We start from the raw sequence: 25,213 nt of genomic DNA, 5'->3' as shown, positions 1-25,213 counted from the left end.
TCGTTGTCACACTCTACAGATCACCAGATCCTACAGGCTCTGCCCCTACAGGAGACCCTGAAGCTGTCCACTCGTCTCCATATGCACTGTTACTCACTTGAGTCCGGCCCATCACATCTCTCTCCTGGATGCCTCCAGGCTCCCTGCTTCAAGCTCTTCACCCCCATCCCCATACAGTCCATTCCCACACAGAAACCGGTGGGCCTTTTAAAGTGTAGATTTGGTGGCTATCCCTTAATGGATGCAAGTGAGACCTAGTCTAAACAGGGCTTATGAGGTCTACATCATCGGGCCCATGCTGGCCTCTCTAACTTCACCTCTTGCCTCTCTTCACTTCATTAAGCCCCAGCCCAGCTGGCTCCTGCCTCAGAGCTCAGGCTGTTGGAATGCTCTCCAGGAGGATCTTGACACAGTTGTCTCCTTGTTGAAATTCAGGTCAAGTGTCACTTGTTCAGAGGTTTTCTCTGACCAACCAATGACCTTCCAAGTCACTACCTGTCATATCACCGTTTTAAATTTTCTTGTTGTAGCGCTTATCAAGACCTCAAATGATTTCGTGTATACCACGTCTCCCTCTAAAACCTGCGCTCTGCGAGGGGCAGAAAGGTCTCCTCGGTCTGAAAGGCTATGGACATGGCTTTGAGCAGCTCGTTCCAGTTACAGAAGACCTACTACATGCCTCACTGCAGCCGTAGATCAGGCTAGGTCGCACTCCAGCGGCCACTCGCTGAACTCCTGTTGGTTCTCAGGAATAGAGGGATTGTGACGCCCCAAGCCGCTGTCTGAGCCAAAGGGCCTTGTCGCTTGTGACGTCAGCGCAAACACAGAGCCGGTCGCGATTGGCCATTCGAGCTTGGGTGGGGCCTGAGCGCTCCTGGCCCCGCCCCCCGCCTCTGCCCCGCTCACGCATGCGCCCGGGCCGCAGCCTCGCCGCCGCGCCATTTTGCCGGGGTTTGAATGTGAGGCGGAGCGGCAGCAGTGGTGGGTAGTGCCGGCTACAGTTCGCCGTTGAGATTCCCTTCTCCGTTCCCGTATCCCCAAGAGGTGAGGCGCGGGGCGTGCACGGCCTGGCAGGGTGGCCTCTTGGGACCCCGCTGGGGGAGGGATGCGGCGCTCCTCACACTTCCGAGCGCTGGGAAGCAAGGACCGCGCCTCTGGGCGAGAACGGAATGTGGGCCTCTGCTTCGGGCGGCGCCTTCGGGAGAGGTTTTGCCTGCACAGACGGGTCTCGCCTCACCTCGCGGCGTTCCGGGGCTCAGGCCCAAGCTCAGCGGTCCTCGGGCCTGTGTGGGGCGAGGGCCCCCGAGGCGCGGCCTAACGCGAGTAGCCCGAGTGCCCGCCCCTTCCCCCCCCCCCAGCGCCGCGCGGATTGGTCGCGCCGCCGCCGGGCCGCTGGGTAAGGCCGCCTCTCATTGGTCGCGCCCGCGCGTCCGTCCTCGTCGCGCCCGGCCACCCGCAACGTGAGCGGAGTGCCGCGGCGAGGCCTGTCCGGCTGGGATGCGGGGTCCGAGCCGGCCGCCGTCCATAGGTGGCCTCTTTCCCGGTCCCCGGGACTCACGTTCTCATTGGAAGGGGGACCTTTAATCTCCCTGTGCTTCAGTTTCCCCAACTGTAAATGGGCATCCCTTTGCCGAGTTGCTTGAGGATTACGTTCTAGTCCATGCACCTGCCCAGGAGTGTAGGGTCCCGCTCTTGGGGGAGACGCGAGAGTGTGGTAGTTCGGAGCATGAGCTTTGGAATTAGAAGGCCTGGGTTCGCTCCAGAGTTGGCCTCCATGGGAGTGCTTTTTAGGGCTAGTCGCTTCATCCCTCGGAGTCTCCCCATTTCCTTATTCGCAAAGTGGGGTTGAGGATCCAGGGAGTTATTACCGTGGTTTACAAAGTCCCACCCGAAGTGACTATTGTCTGCCTCTTCCCCATCTCTTCTTAGCCACTGTAGCCATACTGCTGACTTTGTGTTTTCTTAAATGTTCCAAGCTCGTGCCCACCGTGGAGCGTTTGGATGTGCCTTTCGTTTGCTTGGAAATTATCAGCATCAGAGCTTTGCAAGGCTGGCTCCCTGTCCTTTAAGTTTCATGCCCCTTACACCTTCTTTGATCAACTTCTCTGAGGACTTCTTTCAACTTTTTACTTAATAGCATTTATCATTAACTAGAATTACTTAGAGTTGTTAATTGTCTTTCTCAGCTGCTGGGTTGTAAACTTCAAGAGCAAGGACCTTGCCTGTCTTGTTTACTGCTATATTCTGGTGATGAGTGCTTACTACATGGTAGATGCACAAGTGTTGTTACTCCTTGGAGGCATAGAAGGGGGACTTTTTACTCCTGGATCCCACCTGTGTTCTTTTCTCCTCCCCCTAAACCCCCTCCCCTTAGTTGAATTTTCTTACCTGTGTGTGTTTCCACTTTCTGCATAATTCCTGGGACTCTTGATTCACCTGATCCCTCCAAGACACTTCGACTTCTTTCTTTCAATGCAAGGGAGTTTTCTCTTCACATCTGGTTACTTTGATTTCTGCTGCTTGGGGGCTGGGACAGAAGGTTTCCTATACAGGATGGGATGTGTTTGAGAGCAGTGCTTTAACTTTGGAATTAATTTGTTCATTCATTCATTTAATAACTATAGAACATCCACTTAATCTCTGGGAATACAGTGAAGAAATAAAAATGGACAAGGTCCTTTCCCTTGGGGAGCTTATATGCTAATGGGAGAAAGAAACAGTAATACACATAAATGAATTAGATAATTTCAGATAGTGACAAGTGACAGCGATGTGACAGATGAAGGCCTCTCTGGGGGCACCTGAGTGGCTCAGTCAGTTAAGGGTCCACCTTGATTTCGGCTCAGGTCATGATCTCAAGGTTGTGAGATCAAGTCCCGTGTTGTGCTCTGTGCTGGGTGTACAGTTTGTTTAGGATTCTCTCTTTGTCCCTCCCCACCTTCTCTCTCTGTCTGTCCCTCTCCCGCCCTCCCTCTCTCCCCATCTGTTAAAAAAAAAGAAGAAGAAGAAGAAGGCGGCTTCTCTGGAGAGGGGACATATGAGCTAAGATCAGGCATGGAAAGGTAAGGGGACAGAGCATTCCAGGCAGAGGGAATAGAAAGTACAAAGGCTTGAAGATGGGAACAAATTTAGAATATTGGAGGAAAATCCAACTTGCTACAGTAGTGTATGAAGAAAGAAGAGGTATTCAGGGAACAGATCATACAGGGCTTTGTAGACAATGTACAGTTTGGATATGATGGTGGTCTGTTCCAGAAAGTGGGGCGGGGGGGGATCGAGGTGTTGGGGTATGTTCTTGATATGTGTGTGCCAGATAGTTTTCATTCATTGGATCTCTTTCCCTTTCCCCAGATGTAAGGACTCAGGAATGGTTCTCTAATGTGGAGGAAATATCTAAGGAAAAGGCACAGATCTTGGATCAGCTTATGTCACAGATGTCTGTGAGATGGCCTTGGAAAGCAAAGTTTTTATTCCAAAAGTCTTCATCCATAACTGAGGGCCTGGGGGAAGAGGCTAGACTTAGGTCCAGCCGTTCATTCAACAAGAAGAACTTGGAATTTAGATAAGTCTCTCATCACTGATTTATTGTGGTACATGCGTTTTCTTTTTTAACTGAATTGGTAGGGATTTCTAAAGATCTGTGGAAATAGTAACGTATCTCGTATAAAGGCAAAATAGTGAATTTCCCATTTCTAGTTTGAATATTTTAAAATGAATAACAGTTTTACATTTACATATTGCTAATATTTTAAGGAGTCATAGTACTTTCACCTGCGGCCAAATTAGATCGCTTAATTAGACCTTGATCTTGCCGATATATTGGGAATACCTGTGGAATATTCTCTAAATTACCTGATTTGTCATGCTTTCCCAAATCAGGGCTAAGCTTACAATGTTTTTTTAAAGATTTTATTTATTTAAAAGAGAGGGAGAGCATCACACGCACGTGGGGGGAGGGGCAGAGGGAGAGGGAGAAGCAGACCCCCCCACTGAGCAGGGAGCCTGACCAGGGAGACTTACCCAGGGCTGGATCCCAGGACCCTGAGATCATGACCTGAGTCAAAGGTAAACGCTTAAACGACTGGTCACCCCAGGCTCCCCTACCATTTCGTTTTTTAGACATTATCACTAAGGAGATACAAAAAGGGTTTGTTAACAAATACTTAGTTCCTTAATTAGTACTAAACTCAAGGATCTGTGTAGTATTTTGACTTTCAGGGATTGTTGCATGCATATTTATATATCCCTGTGCGCCCCCACTTTTTTTTTTTTTTTTTTTTAACAGTCCTGCTTAGTACCTGAATTTTAGGGTCATTTTAGGGTCTCAGTACTTTGTCATTTTAGGATCATTCTATCATGTGGTCTTAGAATCAGTTGTCTCCACCTCTTCCTGTATTCACAGTCAATTGACCAGAACAGACATGTAAAATGATGGAATGTTTTTGATGGAAAAAAATCAATCAAAGGTGTGCAACATTTGAAAATAGCACAAGAGATATGTAGTAGATACCTATCACTATTGTAAAGCTCTAGGGAGATTGAAGTGAACAAAACACAAAGCCCCTACAAGAAAGCAAAGTAGTATGCCTTGTAAAATTTGGAAATTTGGAACTTGGAAAAATCAAGTAAGGGAATGAAGAGTGACTGAGATGGGTGCTCTTTTAGATAGGGTGGCCCAGGAAGGCATCTCTGAAAAGAGATGACCTTGGAAAGAGACCTGAATGAAGTGGGCAGTGAGCCACTCAGCTCTCCAGAGGCAGAGCTGTTCAGGCAGGTAGAATAGTAGTGCAAAGCCCTGAAACAAAAGTATAAGTGCTGGCATATATGGACGGTAATATAGGACAGATTTCAGATTCACTTCTTTCTTGAAAAACTTTTGAATGAACAGAAATTAATTATGGTGGATAAGTTGTCATTTGTTTATCTTACAGATGTAATAGTTCCCCTGTTAAGTTGGGGCTCCTCATAACAGATCCTCAAAGAATAGTCTCTAATACACCTTGGGAACTCCTGTTTAGCTAGTTGACTGACGTATTGACTCATCCTTTAGTTCATTCAGCAAATGCTTACTCAGTATCTCCTGTGTGCCAGACAATGGTAAAGTCCTGGGCTTACAGAGACAAGACATACAAAGTCCCTGCCCTAAGGAGCTTACAGGAAGGATAACAAGTATATCAAAGATATTTCAGATGATGGTTACTCCTGTTAATAGCGTAATGGGAATAAGGTAGATGATAATGGTGGAAGGCCCTTTTGGGGAGTTGACAGTGGACTGACAGCTGAACAGTACCCAATATCAGATGAGAAGGAAGAGCATTATTACAGCATGGAGAACTGTCTTGGCTGGTTCACGCAACAGAGGGAAGGCTTTTGTGGCTTGAACTTAGAGCCAAAAAGAAGCCAAAAGAAAGTAAATGAGGTTGACAGGTATCAGATTGCAGGGGACTCTGCCATGGTAAAGAGTCTGGAATTCTTTTTTTTTTAGGATTTTTTTTTTTTAAAGAAAGAGAGTGCACGCATGAGAGAGATTTAACACATGTGGGGAGAGGGGCAGAGGGAGAAAATCTCAAGCAAACTCCCCGCTGTGGAGCCCAACTTGGGGCTCAATCTTACAACCCATGAAATCATGACCTGAGACGATATCACAAGTTGATCACTTAACCGACTGAGCCACCCAGGCACCCCAAGAGTTCGAATTTTTAATATAGATAATTATGTGAAACATAAGAGATTTCGGCTGAGATTATATATAATGCTTTAAGAACATAATGAAGAAAGTTAGTTGGGTGCCTGGGGTGGCTCAGTTGGTTGAATGGTTGGCTTTTGATTCCTTCTCTATATGATCTCAGGGTCCTGGGATGGAGCCCATGTGGGGCTCCGAGCTCAGTGAGGAATCTTGCTTAAAGATTCTTTCTCTTCCTCTCCCTCTGCCCTATCCCCTGCTCTCAGGCGTGCATGCGCTCTTTCTCTCCCTAGAATAAATAAATCTTTAAAAAAAAAAAAGTTTGAGAAATGCAGAATTATTGTGGAGTGTATTAAACTCAGTAGAATAGGGGTTGCTGCATGGCTCAGTTAAGCGTCAGACTCTTGATCTTGGATCAGATCTTGATCTCAGGCTTGTGAGATCAAGTCCTGCTTCGGCTTGTGCTGGGCATGGAGCCTACTTAAAAAAATAAATAAATAAAGGATATTATTAAAAAAAAAAAACTCAACGGAATAGATCCAGTTAATCTCTGTAATTCTCCCAACACACATACACAGTTTCTAACATGCTGCCTTGCATAAATCTCAAAAGGTAGAACAAATTTGTGTGGCAAAAAAAAGATAAGTTTGTTGTTGTTTGTTAGCTCACATACACTGATGTAAATGATTTTTCTTGGCAACAGCAAACTTTCGTGATTTCATAACAGATTGAGCATTTCAGCACAAAAAGAGAATGGGAAATGAATTGATTAAATCACTGCTTTCCAAAGTTGGTTTTATTTTTTAGTATTTAGTATTTATTTTTTAGTATTTTATTTTTTGGGGAGAGAATGAGCAAGAGAGAGAGAGCACATGAGCTGGCGCAGCGGGAGACGGAGAAGCAGACTCCCCCGCTGAGCAGGGAGCCCAACGCAGGGCTTGATCCCAGGACCCCAGCTGGGATCGTGACCTGAACCAAAGGCAGACGCTTAACCAACTGAGCCACCCAGGTGCCCCTTTCCAAAGTTTTATATAATAAAGTAGTTCTGTGGCAAAGTAATGGGGGGAACTCTGGATTAAGTAACATTAAACTGATAATTTACTGTGTGAGTTCCTGAAGCCTTTAAAATGAATCTCCAAAAGAGGGAGAATATAATGTGTAGCATTTTCCAAACTTTTTTTTTTTCTTTTTAAGATTTTATATTTAAGGGGCATTTGGCTGGCTCAGTCAGAGGAGCACACAACTTTTGATCTCAGGGTTGTGAGTTTGAGCCCCACATTGGGTTTGGAGATTACTTAAAAATAACATCTTAAATATCTTTTAAAAATCTTAAAATCTTAAAAAAAATTTTTGTTTTTAAGAAATCTCTACATCTAGCATGAGGCTTGAACTCACAACCATAAGATCAAGAATCACATGCTCTACTGACTGAGCCAGGCAGGCGCCCCTGCATTTTCCTAAGTTTTGATATAAAACCCAGAAAGGCTAGCCTCTCAATAAATCATGTGTATGGTTGGGTGGTACTTGATATTCATGCCATTGAGTGGTTTGCACTGGGTCAAAGGAAGTGAATAGACAGGTGGTGGAGTCTACTTAAATAAGAATATTGGCTTCCTTTATGATAAAAAAGTTTTCCAGTTAAAGGAAAAGACTTATAAGGAGAATACAGATAGTTTCAAACAAATCATTCTCCAGCCAGCTTGTAGTTTCTGGCTGTGGAGGGATATCCTGCACAAGTGTAGCATTACCTATAGCCCTGTTGATAGCATTAGGTGACACCACCCCCCCAAGATGTCCTTTCTATTACTATTCCTAGTATTTCTACTCTAGTTCAGTCCCCTGTCATTATTTCCCCCGAGAGATAGCCTTGGTTAGTAGGAAGAGAGTAGACCTTACAGAGTCAGGCTGATTTGAATCTGATTTTTATTAACTATGTGTGACTTGAGGCAAGTTAGTTAATCTCTTTGAGTCCCCTTGTATGTAAAATGGTTATTATATGAAATGATATAAACCATACAAAACATCTGACCTTGTGCCGGTCCCCCATTAAAAAAAAAAAAGTGTCCTAACACATCTTCAGTTATTCTTCTCAACTCCATTCTGGAAACCATTGCCAGCCCAAAGTTCATATATTCCACTTTCATTAAGTTTTGACTCCTTTCAAAAAACCTTCAGTGGGACGCCTGGGTGGCACAGCGGTTAAGCGTCTGCCTTCGGCTCAGGGCGTGATCCCAGCGTTCTGGGATCGAGCCCCACATCAGGTTCTTCTGCTATGAGCCTGCTTCTTCCTCTCCCACTCCCCCTGCTTGTGTTCTCTCTCTCGCTGGCTGTCTCTGTCTCTGTCAAATAAATAAAAAATCTTTAAAAAAAAAAAAAGCCTTCAGTGACTTCCTGTTGTACATTAAATACTGAAACTCTTCAGCTCAGTTTTGAGGAACCTATGTGATCTGATCTCAGCCTCCAGTTCCTCTGTTCTCCAAAGAACTATGTACTCTTCCTGTCTCTTTGCTCACACTGCTTCTTGTATGAGATGGGTCTTCATTCTACTTTGCCTTTCCAGTTCTCTGCATCCTTCAAGTTTAGCTAAAGACAGCCTCTTGGAAATCTTGGCCCACATGCAAATGTAGGCCAAGTGACTCTCTTACTAACTTCCTAGCAGTTAAGTTACTGTCTGTGATTCATTTGGCACCGCTACTCCAGAGGACAAATGTGTTTCAGGGTTTCTTTTTGGATGTACATGCTGTGGATTATGCAACATTCCTGTGGGGTGTGGGATAGCACTCTGCAATCAAACACATTAGTATTTCTTAAGTAAAACAAATTTTTGAGATACTTTATTTATAGCCTTATGGCCAGGTTTTGCTGCCAAATGAGTTTGTCACAAACTTTAGAAAACAACAAAAAAACCTTTCAGGGACACCTGGGTGGTTCGGTTGAGTCTTGATTTCAGCTCAGGGTTGTGAGTTGGAGCCCAGCATTGAGCTTCATGCTGAGCGTGGAGCCTAGTTAGGAAAAAAAAAAAAAAAAAAGACTTCCAGTTTTAGACTTTTAGATTTCAAAACTGCAGGAAAGGGCTTATAGGTCTGTAGTTGGCATAGCAGTTTTTTTTTTAAAAGCTTTTATTTATTTATTTGACAGAGATAGAGACAGCCAGCGAGAGAGAGAACACAAGCAGGGGGAGTGGGAGAGGAAGAAGCAGGCTCATAGCAGAAGAGCCTGATGTGGGGCTCGATCCCATAACACCAGAATCACGCCCTGAGCCGAAGGCAGACGCTTAACCGCTGTGCCACCCAGGCGCCCCTGGCATAGCAGTTTTGTCTTGTCTTCCAACTAGTATGTAAGCTCCTTTGAGAGCCTGGATTTACCTTTGACAGAGTCATTTAAAAAATACAGTAAAAGGGGTGCCTGGGTGGCTCAGTCGGTTAAGCATCTGCCTTCGGCTCGGGTCATGATCCCAGGGTTCTGGGATTGAGCCCCACATCGGGCTCCCTGCTCAGCGGGTAGTCTGCCTCTCCCTCTGCCTCTCCCCTCCAGCTTGTGCTTGCTCTCTCTCTCTCTCTCTCTCTCAAATAAATGAATAAAATCTTTAAAAAAATAAAACAATAAAATATTAATAACTTTCTGATTGCGAATGTGATACATATAGGTGGTTATAGGATATTAGGAGAATCTAGAAGAATATGAAAAGAACAAAAATGTCCAAAGTTCATCACATAGACATTACTGCTGTTTACATTTTGGAGTGTATTTTTAGTTTTTCTGTGTAAAATTTTTTTAAGATTTTATTTTTAAGTAACCTCTATACCCAATGTGGGGCTTGAACTTAAAGCTCCCAAGATCAAGAGTTGCATGCTCTACCGACTGAACCAGCCTGGTGCCCCTAAATTTTTTTCACATAATTTGAATTGTGTATTTGACCTGGTTCCACTTAGCTTTATTACATTTTCCAAAAATTATTACATACTTAATTTTTTTCCTTCTTTGTCATAGAAGCCCCAAATTAAGTTTGGGTGCATGGTTGCCCTGAGAAGGCTTGGTTCTCTGGGAGCTAGTGCAGTTTTAAGGGCACCTGGGTGGTTCAGTCAGTTAAGCATCTGACTCTTGATTTTGGTTCAGGTCATGATCTTGGGGGTCATGAGATCAAGCCCTGTTTTGGCTCAGTGCTGGGCATGGTGCATGCTTAAGATTCTCTCACTCCCCTACCCTTTCTTTCTCTTAAAAAAAAAAAAAGTGCAGTTTAAAAAGAGCTATATTGAAGTATGACTTACTGTGTACTTTTTGGTGAGTGTCATTAATTTTACATAGTTGCACATCCATCACCATACATCACGGTTTTAGAACATTTTTATTGCCGCAGAAAATTCTGTTGTTTTGCATTTAATTTTATCTACTCACCAAGAACTCGGAGATCACAAAGTCCTATTTTATAGAGTTCTCAAGCTTTTTTGTTTGTGGGGAATGATGTGTGCACGCACTCTTGTAATTTATATATATGTGTGATTTCTTCTGTGTGTTTCTTAGCTTTGTGTTATCACTTATGTGTATGTAAGCCAAATATTTAGCTTATAATTTGTAATAGATGTGAATTTTTTTGGTGAGTGGCGGTATATTTTGTGATTTATGTTTGGTGTTGTTTAAGCTTTGAATATTTAATAAAGTAGTTGCTTTTTTATTGAGATATAAAGGTATAATTGACGTATTGCCATTAGGTTTGGGTGTACAACATAATAATACACGTATGTATTGTGAAATGATCGCAGTAAATCTAGTTAACATCCATCACTACGTGTAATTACAGATTTTTTTTTTTGTCATCAGAACTTTTTAAGTAGACTCCACGCCCAACATGGGGTTTGGACTCATGACCCTGAGATCAAGAGTCAGGTGTTCTACCAACTGAGCCAGCCAGGTGCCCCGTAATACAGTGTAATTTATTTATTTATTTATTTATTTTTAGTAACCTGTATACCCAGACTTGGGCTCAAACTCACAAGCCCAAGATCAAGGGTTCCATGCTTCTCTGAGCTAACCAGGTGTCCCTTGTATTACTAACTATAGTCACTATACTGTACATTATATTCTCATGGCTTACTTATTTTATAACTGGAATTTTGTACCTTTTGACCCCCTTCACCTATTTTGTGCACCTCTAACTCCCCACCAATTGGTTCTCTGTATCTGTGAGCCCTCAGTGTGTTTTTTTGTTTTTGTTTTAATTTAATTTAATTAATTATTTATTTTTAAAGATTTTATTTATTTATTTGACAGAGTTAGAGACAGCCAGGAGAGAGGGAACACAAGCAGGGGGAGTGGGAGAGGAAGAAGCAGGCTCCTAGCAGAGAAGCCTGATGTGGGGCTCGATCCCAGAACGCCGGGATCACGCCCTGAGCCGAAGGCAGACGCTTAATGACTGCGCCACCCAGGCGCCCCTTTTTTCTTTTTTTAAGATTTTATTTTGTTTTTTAAGATTTTACTTATTTATTTGAGAGCGAGCGAGAGAGCACAAGCCGGTGGTGCTGCAGAGGGAGAGAGAGAAGCAGGCTCCCCACTGAGCAGGGAGCCTGATGTGGGGCTTGAGCCCAAGACCCTGGGATCATGACCCGAGCTGAAGGCAGATGCTTAACCAACTGAGCCACCCAGGTGCCCCAAGAGTTTATATATTTATTTGAGAGGGAGAGAGCCTGCATGAGGCCACAGAGTGAGGGGGAGGCGGGAGGGAGAGGAACAAGCTCACTCCCAGCTGAGCACAGAGCTGGAGGGCGGGGCTGGATCCCATGACCCTGAGATCAGGACCCGGACCTGAGTCAAAACCAAGAGTCCCGACACTCAACCACCTGAGCCACCCAGGCACCCCCAGAAGTGGAATTTCTGGATCATGTGGTAGTTCTTTTTTAAATTTTTTGAGGAACCGCCATACAGTTTTCCATAGTGACTGCACCAATTTACGTTCCCACCAATAGTGCACAAGCATTCCCTTTTCTGCACATTCTTGCCAACACTTGTTATTTCTTATCTTTTTGATGAAGCCATTCTAACAGGAATGAGGTGAAGTCTCATTGTGGTTTTGATTTGCATTTCCCTGATGGTTAGTGATGTTGAGAACCTTTTTATGTACCTGTTGGCCATCTGTATGTCTCGGAAAAATGTCTATTCAAATCCTCTGCCCATTTTTAAATTTTATATATATATATAATTTTTATTTTTTTGCTTTTTGAGTTGTGTAGGTTTGTAATATATTTTGGATATTAACCTCTTATCAGATATATAATTTACAAATGCTCCCATTTGGTAGGCCATATTTTTCATTTTTTTGATGGTTTCCTTTGCTGTGCAGAAGCTTTTTTTTTTTTTTAAGGTTGTATTTATTTATTAGAGAGAGAGCACAAGCAGGGGGAGTGGCAGAGGGAGAGAGAGAAGCAGACTCCCCGCTGAACAGGACCCTGGGATCATGACCTGACCCGAAGATGTTTAACCAACTGAGCCACCCAGGCATCCCTGTGCAGAAGCTTTTTAGTTGGATGTAGTCCCACTGGCTTATCTTTGGTTTTGGTGTCGGAATTTGCTTTTTAATTATAATTATAGCTGTCATCTTCTGAATCCCAGAAATCTCTCCCCAGGTACAAATTCTTAGCATCTGGTTTCTTTTCCTTGTGATAGCGTGTTGTACACAAAGAAATTTATAGTTTCTTTAATCTCAGAACTCTCTATGGGATCTTTATTTATTGCTTAAAATTGTAATTTCTCATGGTGGGACTTATTAAAGTTCCTAGTGAGTCTTTTCTTAAAACCCCTCGTTTGCCCTTTTTTTCTTTTTTAGCATTAAATCTGATAAACTTTATGGTGACTTTGATCAATTCTTCACCTTTGTTTTTCTGTGCCTCTTTTTGACTTTGGTATGTGTTTTCTTCTTCATCTCAAAATTAGCTCACCATTGTCTCAGAAAAGTCCATCTTCTGGAACCTTGCCTCTGCTGAGTCAGGCTTATAGCCCATACCTTAAGACATAACAAAATGGATGACTTTCAGAGAGGGGAAGACCCATAGTATAAAAGTATTCTTTTATGTAAATCATTGTGTCCCAGTGTGACCAATTTACCAAAGCTCATGTTTTGTTTTAGGTTCTATGGCAATGGAGCTCAGCGATGCAAATTTGCAAACACTAACAGAATATTTAAAGAAAACTCTTGATCCTGATCCTGCCATCAGACGTCCAGGTAAAGAGAATGTTGTTTTGTGGTTTGATTTATTCTTTAAGGACAGGTGATGAAAACTTTTGCATAGTCTATCTGTATTTATAAATTGTTAAAAAAAAAAAAGATTTTGGGGCGCCTGGGTGGCACAGCGGTTAAGCGTCTGCCTTGGGCTCAGGGCGTGATCCCGGCGTTATGGGATCGAGCCCCACATCAGGCTTCTCCGCTGTGAGCCTGCTTCTTCCTCTCCCATTCCCCCCTGCTTGTGTTCCCTCTCTCGCTGGCTGTCTCTATCTCTGTCAAATAAATTAATAAAATCTTTAAAAAAAAAAAAAAAAGATTTAACACTTAATTTTCGGGCATAGTTTCTTTTTCATTCTCTACCTGTAAAGTGTGTGGTTGGCTGCTTACAGCTGCTATAACATATGGTGATGGGGAGTGTTTTTGGTTTGGTTTGGTTTTTTGAGTTAAAATAGCTTTTATTTGATGCCTTCTGGGATTAAAAAGTACTAGTATGTCTAGAATGCTTTGTCCCTTCACCTTTCTGAAAATCCCCACACCTGCCTGTTTTAGAGATATGATAATTAGGGCACGGATGTGAGAGTTAATTGCCTAAAAAGTGATTAAATGAATTAAACCAGGTAATGAGATGCTGTCTTTTAATCCCCAAGTTGGGTTTGATTTAATTAATACATTTTAAGACCTAGGGTTCCTCCCTCCTATGTTTGACCAGTTTCTGTTAGAAACTTAGTTGTAGTTTAGAATTATAAACTCAGATGCCCACAGGACTCAAATGTGTGAAGGTAAAAATGAGGGAGGCAGGTGAAGTGAGGATTGGTAATTTCATGTGATTTATATGCCTTTGTTCAGGGCATTTAAACAAGCTAACTTTCGGGGATTCAAACCACTATTGCAAGATCAGATTGCCAGCTTTGCTTGAATAAAATACATTTCTATGAAGTGTGAAGTGTCCTCATTTTAAATGATAGCATCTGACTCCAAAAAATGTGAAATACCATGCAAACCAAGCAAACTCCTTCTGAGGGCTGGATGTTTCTTGTGGGTAGGTAGTCGATGATTCTCAGTGTGAGCCATATTAACTAGGTATCATCCTGCTGCTTCAGAACTTACTAATGTGCATGCTCAGAAAGAGGATTTTGGAACGCCTCCACAAAGACACAAGTGAATGAGTGTGTGTGTGTGTGTGTGTGTGTGTGTGTGTGTGTGCAGTTATATATAATAAATAGAACTGTAAACTTGTTAATGCATCCATTCTTTTCTAGAATAGTATTTGTGATTTCTGAGAGGGAGAATTGTGGCTTTTCCCATTAGTGCTTAAAAAAGTAACGTGTTTTTGGAGGAAGGGAAATTAATGGCTCTAATCTTCTTAGACTTTCCCAGAAAGTCTCTGCAAGCCCTGTCTATTAAAAACTATTTTTAATAATTTTCTCTTTGTAAGGCGAGGGTGTTACTGTTTTATGAATTCAGGACAGAGTATAGGAGTAAATTGATATTTCTGGAATGAATTATGAACATAGCATTTCTAAAGGATTGGTACTAGACCTACTCGGTGTTTCTAGAAAATGATCTGGAAGTTGAAATGTGTAGTAGATCCAGCTTACGGATAGCACTGTGCTCCCTTGGTTATAGAGATGAGACTGGTCCAGATGAACTGGAAGACCCTTTGAGGCTCCTTGAGTGTGTAGAAACATGTCTTTGTGAATATTCTGTGAGCATGTTGAAGGAAATGAACATAGAAAAAAATAATTTGACTTTAACTCATGAGATTTCGTTCAGGATATTGATTACAATTTAAGAAAGAGACCTGGTAATCTATATGGGCTTTCCCCCAAGATCATGGATCTAGTGTGTTGCCCTGTGTGCAGTGTTAACCACTGAGAGGAAACAACCAAAGCCTTCCAGACTCCTACAAAACCATAGCGTGTCCCCTCCTGAAAAAACATTTTTCAGTTCAGCACTCCTCATCTTTTAAAAAAGACATGATGGACACAAAGCAGGGAAGATTTGAGGATGGATGTCAAACTCTTGGGACTCAGTTCAGAAAGAAGAGAGGTATTAAATCATAATATTGTCGAAAATAATAGATGCTAATGGCAGACCTTTTCAATGAAGTTTATGAAGAAATGCTATAAACCTTCACTTGTGCGATCAGTAACCTTGGAGAGTTCCTTTTTTTTTTTTTTTTTTTTTTTAAGATTTTATTTAGGGACGTCTGAATGGCTCAGTCAGTGAAGTGACTGCCTTCAGCTCAGGTCATGATCCCAGGGTCCTGGGATCAAGTCCGGCATTAGGCTCCTTGCTCAGCAGGGAGCCTGCTTCTCCCTCCACCTGCAGCTCTCCCTGCTTGTGCTCTTTCTCACTTTCTCTCTGACAAATAAATAAATCTTGAAAAAAAATAAAAGATTTTATTTATTTAATGAGAGAGAACACACAAGCACAGAGGGAGAGGGAGAAGTAGACTCTAAATGAGCAGGGAGTCCAATGCGGGGCTTTATTTTAGAGGGGGTGCGTGCATAAGGGCCAGGTGGCGGGGCAGAGAATCTCAAGCAGGCTCCCCACTGAGCGCAGAGCCTGGTGCAGGGCTTTATCTCATGACCCTGAAATCATGACCTGAGCCAAAATCAAGAGTCAGACGCTTAACTGACTAAGCCACCTAGGTACCCCTAAACTTGGGAGATTTCTTATCCATTAAGTGTGGTAGGAGTTGAAAATACGTGGGTAAAATCTTTGAATAATTTTTTGTTCATACTGGGAATGTTTAGTTCGAGAAGAAAACTGAGGGCTTGTGTGATAGAATAAGGACTGAACTAAAACTTTTTCAGTGATGAAATCTTCTAGCTGTGCGATCTGAAGTTAACCTAACTCAGGGGCCTTGTATTTATTTATTCATTCATGCATTCATTCATTCTTTTATTTATTTATTTATTTATTTATTTATTTATTTATTTATTTATTTTAAAGATTTTATTTATTTATTTGACAGAGATAGAGACAGCCAGCGAGAGGGAACACAAGCAGGGGGAGTGGGAGAGGAAGAAGCAGGCTCATAGCAGAGGAGCCTTGATGTGGGGCTCGATCCCGGAACGCCGGGATCACGCCCTGAGCCGAAGGCAGATGCTTAACCGCTGTGCCACCCAGGCGCCCCATTCATTCTTTTATTTAAAGATTTAATTTATTTGACAGAGCACAAGCAGGGGGAGCTGGCAGGGGAGAGGGAGAAGCAGGCTCCCCAATGAGTAGGGAGCCCGATTTGGGGCTCGATCCCAGGACCTTGGGATCACGCCCTGAGCTGGAGGCAGATGCTTAACCTACTGAGCCACCCAGGCGCCCTGATTTTTTGATGCATTTAATCAGATCTACATAGATATAAAATGAAAAGACGTGGTTATAATATCAAATCTTTTTTTTTTTTTAAGATTTTATTTATTTATTTGAAAGAGAGAGAGACAGCCAGTGAGAGAGGGAACACAAGCAGGGGGAGTGGGAGAGGAAGAAGCAGGCTCCCAGCAGAAGAGCCTGACGTGGGGCTCAATCCCAGAACTCTGGGATCATGCCCTGAGCTGAAGGCAGACGCTTAACGACTGAGCCACCCAGGTGCCCCATAATATCAAGTCTTCTAACACAGAAATTCTTTTACAGCGGAGAAGTTTCTTGAATCTGTAGAAGGAAATCAGAACTACCCACTGTTGCTTTTAACATTGCTGGAAAAGTCCCAGGATAATGTTATCAAAGTTTGTGCCTCAGTAACATTCAAGAACTATATTAAAAGAAACTGGAGAATTGTAAGTATTTTGTGAACACACAGTCTAATAACCTGTATAAGATTTGTATGCAGTGCTCCTGAAAGATTCAGACACAGGCTAAAGATAAAATTAAACAGAACCCTCCTCAACAAAATATTAGCAGATCAAATCCAAAAAAGATGTAAAAAGAATTACACACCATGACCAAGTGGAATTTACCCCAGAAATGCAAGGTGGTTCAGCATTCAAAAATCAGTTAATGTGATCCTGTTAATAAACTGACAAAGGGAAAAATTACATGATCATATCAGTAGATACAGAAAAGGCATTTAACAAGATCCTGTGCCCATCCATAATAAAACTGTCAGTAAACTGGGAATAGAAGAGAACTTTCTTAACTTGATAAAGACTATATACAAACAACCTAGAACGAATATCCTACTTAATGGTGATTAACTTGAAGCTTTTCCACTAAGATCAGGTACAAAGCAAGAGTGTTCCCTCTTATCACTCCTTCTCAACATTGTACTGGAAGTCCTTGCTGTTGGAATAAGAAGAGGAAGTAAAGGGTATTACTGACTGGGAAGGAAGACCTAAAACTATCTTTGTTCACAGATGACGTGTTTGTCTATATTGGAATTCTGAAATACTTGGCAAAAATTAAACTGGATGCTTTTCCAAAGTTCCTGTTGTTTCATTTGAGTTCATATAGATTACTTGAATTTCCTAACCCAGGTTGCCAGAGTGGTTAGATTTTTTTTTTTTTTAAAGATTTTATTTATTTATTTGACAGAGAGACAGCCAGCAAGAGAGGGAACACAAGCAGGGGGAGTGGGAGAGGAACAAGCAGGCTCTCAGCGGAGGAGCCTGATGCGGGGCTTGATCCCATAAAGCCGGGATCACGCTTTGAGCCAAAGGCAGACGCTTAATGACTGTGCCACCCAGGCTCCCAAGAGTGGTTAGATTTAAATGTTAGCTCATTGTCAACTGAAGGGACATTGTGTAGGAAGACACACAACCTTACTGAATAATTGAAGCAATTTCTATTGTGGATGGGAAGAAGATTAAATACAGTAGAAAAACCACATTAATTATATTAAGAATTTGTAGTATGCAAAATAATTTAGGTTTGGAGTTTTTGATAAGGGATATAGAAATATATTCTGATTTTAAGGTGAATTCCATTGTACTGCAAGTTTATTTTTTAATTTTTTTTTAAAGATCTTATTTATTTGAGAGAGAGAGAGCACAAGCAGGGGGAGTAGGAGGGAGAGGGAAAAGCAGACTCCCCGCTGAGCAGGAGCCCAATGTGGGGCTGGATCCCAGGACCCCAGGACCATGACCTGAGCCAAAGGCAGCCATTTAACTGACTGAGCCACCCAGGAGCCCCTGTACTACAAGTTTAATAACTGGTATAAAATTAGAAATTAAGAAATTAAGGTATTTTCCCTACCTTAGGACAGCGGTTCTTAATGGGGGTGATTTTGTCCACAGAGATCTTTGGAGCCATTTTGGTTGTTCCTGGTGGGCCACGGGCAGCGAGTGTTACTGCCATCTAGTGGGTAGAAACCGTGGGTGCTGCCAGCCATCCTACAGTGTACAAAACCATTCTTACAGCAAAGATTTGGGCCCAGAATGCAGTAATGCTGAGGTTGAGGAAACGCTTGCTTAGGATAAAGAAAAAAAGAGAATTGTTTTGAAGTGATAGCAGTAATGAAATTTAGAAAGTATTAAGGTTGACAAAAATGGTCAGTTTTTCTAAAATGTAAACCTTAAATCTGCCTAATATTTAGAATTCTTTTGTCTTCATTTCATGAAAGAGTTTAAGTAGTAGTGAATACTGTTTCTAAGCTTGTGTAGTCAGGTGTTAACTTCATGTAGTGAAGAAACAGCTGGTGAGTCAGAATGTTTAAACATCCATCCCTCTACTTGCAGACGTGCTAGCCCTCTTCCTTTCTCTTGATTTGTAAAACTAGTGAGACTTCTAGAACCTCTTTGAGTGATGTAGTCCTGGATGCATTTAAACTGGTAATGGTCAAGAAGTTTTCATTGAAAAGACTCTGACCTAAGGTGCGAGTCAGAGCGAAGCTTCTGGGGATGAATGTGGGCTAGACAGTGTAGATCCATAAAGATTTTCACCACGTGTTCTGATAAGTTTACGTTTAGAGCAGAGATTCTTAATTGGCATCAGGGAATGTATATTTTTCTGCAGAAGAGTTTATGCTTTCGTCAGATTATTGAAGGAATCTGAGCTGTTCATGTAGAGGGAAGGCCCTGCCTTTATGTTTTTCTTAGAAAACCAGAAAAAAAAAGAAGAAAATGGTTCTGTTTTCTCTATAAACCTATATGGTCATGGATATGGACTTTATGTTACTTGCTGTTGATGTTTTGCTTTTAGGTTGAAGATGAACCAAACAAAATTTGTGAAGCTGACCGAGTAGCCATTAAAGCCAACATAGTGCACTTGATGCTCAGCAGCCCAGAGCAAATTCAGAAGCAGGTAATGTAAGGTCCTACTGTTGAAGGAGGGGGCTTGTTTGTGGAACTTTCATCTAATTAATCTTTTTCCTCCCTCCAGTTAAGTGATGCTATTAGCATTATTGGCAGAGAAGATTTTCCTCAGAAATGGCCTGACTTGTTGACAGAAATGGTGAATCGGTTTCAGAGTGGAGATTTCCATGTTATTAATGGAGTCCTTCGTACAGCACATTCTTTATTTAAAAGGTATTGATAAATTCATACTTCCTTTTTTAAAGATTTTATTTTTTTAAAGATTTTATTTATTTAGAGAGAGCATGTGTGTTGAGGGAGGGGCAGAAGGAGAGGGAGAGAGAATCTCAAGCCAACTTATTACTGCGCAGGGAGCCTGACATGGGGGTCGATCTCACAACCCTGAGATCATGACCTGAGCCAAAATCAAGAGTTGGATGCTTAACTGAGCCACCTGGGCACTCCTTAAAGATTTTATTTTTAAGTAATCTGTACAGTCAACCTGGGGCTCAACTCATGACTCCAACATCCAAACGGCACATGCTCTATCATCTGAGACTGCCAGGTGCCCTCATAAATTCATGTTTTTTTAAATTTATTGTAATTATTTTTTTTAAAGATTTTATTTATTTATTTGACAGAGACAGTGAGAGAGGGAGCACAAGCAAGGGGAATGGGAGAGGGAGAAGCAGGCTTCCCGCTGAGCGGAGAGCCCGATGCAGGGCTCGATTCCAGGACCCTGGGATCACAACCTGAGCCAAAGGCAGACGCTTAACGACTGAGCCACCCAGGCGCCTCATAAATTCATGTTTTTAAAATACTTTTTTCAAATGCTTTTTCTTATATAAACAGTTGTATTTTTGTGATTATTGTCATTCCTTTGAATTTGGCAATCTTAGAGTAAGAGATAAGCTTCTCAGTTCATTGTTGTTTTTTTTTTTCGAAGATTTTTTTTTTTATTTGGGAGAGAGAGGGGGAGAGGGAGAGAATATGCAGAGGGAGAGGGAGAAGCAGACTCCCCAGTGAGCGGGAGCCCAACGTGGGGCTCAATCCTGGGACTCTGGGACCATGACCTAAGCCAAAGGCAGATACCCAACTGAGCCACCTAGGCGCCCTGTGTTTGTTTCTTAAGTGGGATGTTTATTTCATGTAGCTCTATTACTGTGAAATAAGGTCTTAATAAACAGTGCTTGGTTCCTTTAAAAAGAAAACCAAGAAATCCATTTGAATTTCAGAAAGCTGTCTAGCCATGGGTTTTTCTCTAATCTGTTCTTGAAGACCTGAAGTTAGTACATAGAAACTTGTAAATTTACCTATTTTACCTTAATTTTTTAGATATCGCCATGAATTTAAGTCGAATGAGTTATGGACTGAAATTAAACTTGTTCTGGATGCCTTTGCTTTGCCTTTGACTAATCTGTTTAAGGTAATGGAATAACATCTTGGTGATATTTTAAAATTACTTAATATTTTAAATTGCTTAATTATTTGTGTAAATTCTGTTTAAGAGAATGTTTTGAAAGTCTATTTGATAGGTAATATTTAGAGCAACACTGCTTTGAAAAATTCCAAACCTACACGGAAATAGAGAAGACAATCTAGTGAACCCCCATTATCTCTTACACAAGTTTAACAGTATTACTTTTTTTTTATTCCCTTCCCCTCATTTTGTAGGAATGTTTAAAAGCAAATCCCAGGCTAGTATATTATTTTACGTAAGTTTCTGAGTATGTGTCTCTAAAGGAATTGCTCCCCATTTTAATTTGACTATGTAGTTGAACGGATTAATTTATGTATTTGTACATCCCCTTATAGTGCACAGGCTATTTTCTCAAACGTGTTTTTCGTCTGTGAGAACCCCATAAGATTGAAAGATAGATATATATAGATATATATCTATAGATATATATAGATAGATATATATCTATCTATATATATATATTTTTTTAAGAAGGTTCATTATCAGACAGCTAATAAAAATGGAGCCAAGCCTCAAGCCTGGTTTGCTGACTCTGGAAAAGCTGCTCATTTCCTTTTTTCAAAAAGGAAAGTTGTGATTTTTGCAACTTTATAAGATGTAGAGTGTGCAGAGGATTTTTCATGGTTAAGATGTCTTACTGATGGTATATTTTTATCTAAAAAAATAAAATTGGACAAAATGTAATCAATATTTTCCACCTATTGGGTTGGTAAAGATTCTTACTTCTTTTTAGATGTTAAAACTGTTATCCAGAGTGCAGTGAAATGAACACTCTTATGTCCTGTCCTTTGGATTATAAATGGTATTGTCTGGAGTTTGACATTTCATTTGGAAAACCTTAATATTCGTATTTCTTTACTCCAGAATATAGGAAGTACCATTTGTTGAGTGTCTTTTACATAGTGTGCAAAATACTGGGTATTTCATGTATATTTCTTCATTCTCATAGTCTCTTTCTGAGGCAGGCATTATTTTCAGATTATACATGAGGAGATTGGGGCTCAGTAAAATAACTTACTTGCTCAAAGTAATCTCATTGTGAGCAACAGAGTCTGAATTATATCTAGGTCTGTCTGGCTTGCAAAATCTGTGCTCATAGCATACTGATCTGCTTTTGTAATACATTTCTAGACTCTCATACTGTGAAAGTTAGAGGTGTGCATAGTTTTATACATAAGCCTGTTTATTGCAGTTAGAATAACAGATAATGGGAAACAACTTAGATGCCAAGGGAATCATTTAATGAGAGCATATAAAGACAGTTTGGTAATATTTTTATATGCACAAAGGAGAGTGGAAGGATCTAATCTAAATATTAACATTGGACTTTTAGTAGTGCTATTATGGACGATTTAAAAATATATACTGTTGTAACGTATTTTTCAGAATCTCTTCAATAATTGTATACTACTATTTAAAAGCCAAATTTTGGAGAGGATATAAGTAGTCTCAGCCTGTTTCACTAAAGTTTACAGTACACTAAAACCATGTCCCTAAATTCCTTCCTAAGGCTACTATTGAACTCTGCAGTACCCATGCAAATGATGCCTCTGCCCTAAGGATTCTTTTTTCTTCCCTGATCCTTATCTCAAAATTGTTCTACAGTTTAAACTTTCAGGTAAGTTTTGTTATATTTCTTGCTTATGATTCTTTGATGTCAAATATACAGGTTTTCAATTAATAAAGACTTCTTTGGCAGCACTGACTTTTCTGAAAGAATCAGTTTTTTTCTGACTCCCCTCCCACTCTTTGTCTACAAGTAGTATTCTATTTTATAGTCATTCCTAGAGATATTTCTAGGACATTTCATGGGGAAAGGTAGCATTTTCTTATAGTCTAATAACTTAGAGGACCCTACTTCCTAAATCACTGTTTTGGACAGTCACCCTGTATACTGCATTATTGAAGACATGGAGAGATCATATTCTCAGACCTTTCTCTTTTATTCATTTAAGTGGTTATTAACACTGGAGGAACAGTGTTTTTGTTAGAGGTCTATGGCTAGCTTATAAGAAAAAGGCTTTTATTGGAAGCATGGGAGACAGAATGCTAAGAAACCAGGTTTTGGAAGGTATAAGAACCAGTGGCATTTCAGAGGAAACATAGCCATAGGCTTCTAGTAGAAAATGCCTGGTCACCACCATCTTGCTACTGAGATAGTGGCCTCCGTTCTTTTTCTTGAATCATTACTTTAAGATTCAGTGCTCTAGGAATGAGAAGAGGGGTCTTAATGGTGCAGATTACTATGCTGAGATGCAAGAGGAACGATGTGGCCTTTTTATTGTTCGTATCCAGGGCCAAGTACCTGGATTTTCTCCTAGTAACATGATTGCACTCAGAGTGGTAGGAAGAGCGTTCTCCAAAAGGAATAGGCAGAATAGGAGAAGAACAGCCCAAAGTGGTATACCTGCATCAGTGTTCAGATGGACACCGGCTTGAAAAATTTTTACTTAAAGGATATCACTGTTTTTGCTTATACTTTCTTTTGAGTTCTACTTCCTAGAAGTCAGATAGAATGAGGCTCTTAGTACCTTGTTAGGCATAGTCTGGAAAACCAAAGAAAGGGGCCATAATCTTTATCCATGGGGTGGCTTATCTCATTAAGAAGGCAGTACTGTGGCACAGGAAATCAGTTTTAGCTATATAAGACAGTAAGTCTGAATTGGTGGTCATCTTACAATAAATGCAATAATTGAGAAAGGAAAAGGAAGATACTGGTAAGCACTTGAGTTTTTGTAAGGAAAGGCTTGATTCAGCCTTAGCTGGACTTTGAAAGAATAAGTGAATTTAAATTGGGACAGGAATTAGGTGGCATCATTTGTAGTTGAAAGTGTATAAACCAAAGAGACAATGATTTATTCAGCTGCCAGACTCAACTGGAATAGAGAATTCTTGTCTAAATAGTTACTGGTTGGCTCAGGCTGAGGAGTGTGGACTTGAGGCTGTCGGCATGTGGGAAATGTTTGGCATGGGGGCAAAGCTTACTAAAATAACATTCATTTTAATCAAAAGTCTCAAGTCAGTGTTTGTTCTTTAGGATCTCCCTGAATTTTTTGAAGATAATATGGAAACTTGGATGAACAATTTTCATACCCTCTTAACATTAGATAATAAGCTTCTACAAACTGATGTAAGTATTTAAAAATGTTCCACAGGTAGCCCTGTTTTAAATGAAGAATTGTTTGAAATATTAGATTTTGATCATATCTAGGTTTTTAAAAATGTAAAATAAAAAGTACCCTCTGAAAACCTTGGAATATAGTTAGACTTCAGAAAATGAAAAGTTGGGGCGCCTGGGCGGCACAGCAGTTAAGCGTCTGCCTTCGGCTCAGGGCGTGATCCCGGCGTTATGGGATTGAGCCCCACATCAGGCTCCTCTGCTGTGAGCCTGCCTCTTCCTCTCCCACTCCCCCTGCTTGTGTTCCCTCTCTCGCTGGCTGTCTCTATCTCTGTCAAATAAATAAATAAATAAATCTTTAAAAAAAAAGAAAATGAAAAGTTATTTGAGAGCATTTTATTTATTTATTTATTTATTTATTTATAAGATTTTCTTTATTTGTCAGCAAGCAAGCACAAGCAGGGGGAGCAGCAAGCAGAGGGAGAAGCAGGCTCCCCACTGAGCAGGGAGCCTGATGTGGGATGCGATTCCAGGACCCTGGGATCGTGACCCCGAGCCAAAGGCAGATGCTTAACCAACTGAGCCACCGAGGCATCCTGAGAGCATTTATTTAATTTATTTATTTAATTTTAAAATGTTTTATTTATTTATTTGACACAGAGAGAGAGTACAAGCACAGGGAGCAGGAGGCAGAGGGAGAAGGAGAAGCAGACTCCCCCACCGAGCAGGGAGCCCCATGTCGGGCTCAGTCCCAGGACCCCGGGATCATGAGCCAAATGGAGATGCTTAACCAACTGAGTCACCCACGCTCTCCTGTTTATTTTTAAAGTAAACTATGTGCCCAGCTTGGGGCTCAAACTCAGGAACCAGAGATCGAGTTGGATGTTCTACTGAACATTTAAATTTTGGTTCCTAAAAATTTTTTTACTCTTGCACTGTTAATAGGTAGAATCCAAGAATATAAGTAATAATTGATTATGTGGGATATTCTGTGTTTGGTTATTTTTTAAAATTATTTTTTATTTAAATTCAATTTATGTTTGGTTATTTTTAGCACATAGAATTACTCTTATTGTGGCCCTGGATAGGTAGATTCACAATTTATAGAGAAGGCTGTTTCTTTACAGGATTGAAAGTAAGGCCTCAGAGTGTTCACAGTGTGAATATTTTATGAAATAGAATGCTATCATTGAAGATATTAAGAAAACTTAAACCTTTTTACCAATAGCCTCTTCTTAAAAAGTCAGTGCAGCATGGGAACATGGGGACATTATGAAGGTTTGTAATGTGTTACAGTTTCTGGTCTGGGTTTTATAATAATATGTACTTTTCATCATAACACTTTGTATTCTCATTTGCTTGTTTATTGATAGACTTATGATCTACCTCTTTTTCCAAGAAACAAAAAACATAAAGAGCAAAATACTAAGAATGTTTCCATTTCAAATAAAATTAGAATAGGTGATTCAAATCAGTTTTTGGGAGTGGG

At 41.0% G+C, this 25,213-nt stretch overlaps 1 protein-coding gene across 3 annotated transcripts in view; it reads left to right on the top strand.

The window, feature by feature from the left end:
• Window positions 1-889: 889 nt before the first annotated feature.
• CSE1L (chromosome segregation 1 like) overlaps window positions 890-25,213 on the top strand; it is a 44,927-nt gene continuing 20,603 nt past the window's right edge. The window contains exons 1-10 of one of the 3 annotated variants that reach the window (XM_034640909.1): window positions 921-1,044; window positions 2,999-3,062; window positions 3,352-3,590; window positions 12,801-12,896; window positions 16,533-16,675; window positions 19,035-19,136; window positions 19,215-19,360; window positions 20,462-20,552; window positions 22,117-22,224; window positions 23,644-23,736. In XM_034640909.1, coding sequence (XP_034496800.1) covers window positions 12,806-12,896; window positions 16,533-16,675; window positions 19,035-19,136; window positions 19,215-19,360; window positions 20,462-20,552; window positions 22,117-22,224; window positions 23,644-23,736 — 774 coding nt within the window. In that variant the 5' untranslated portion in view covers window positions 921-1,044; window positions 2,999-3,062; window positions 3,352-3,590; window positions 12,801-12,805. Of the gene's footprint in view, window positions 1,045-2,998; window positions 3,063-3,351; window positions 3,591-12,800; window positions 12,897-16,532; window positions 16,676-19,034; window positions 19,137-19,214; window positions 19,361-20,461; window positions 20,553-22,116; window positions 22,225-23,643; window positions 23,737-25,213 lie in introns of all 3 variants that reach the window. The other 2 variants (XM_034640908.1, XM_002912989.4) reach the window with 2 other exon arrangements.

Source organism: Ailuropoda melanoleuca, chromosome 13, assembly GCF_002007445.2.
Source record: "Ailuropoda melanoleuca isolate Jingjing chromosome 13, ASM200744v2, whole genome shotgun sequence".
NCBI classification, from domain to species: domain Eukaryota; kingdom Metazoa; phylum Chordata; class Mammalia; order Carnivora; family Ursidae; genus Ailuropoda; species Ailuropoda melanoleuca.
Note: the sequence above shows the minus strand (reverse complement) of the source record. Positions and strands in the feature narration are given on the sequence as shown.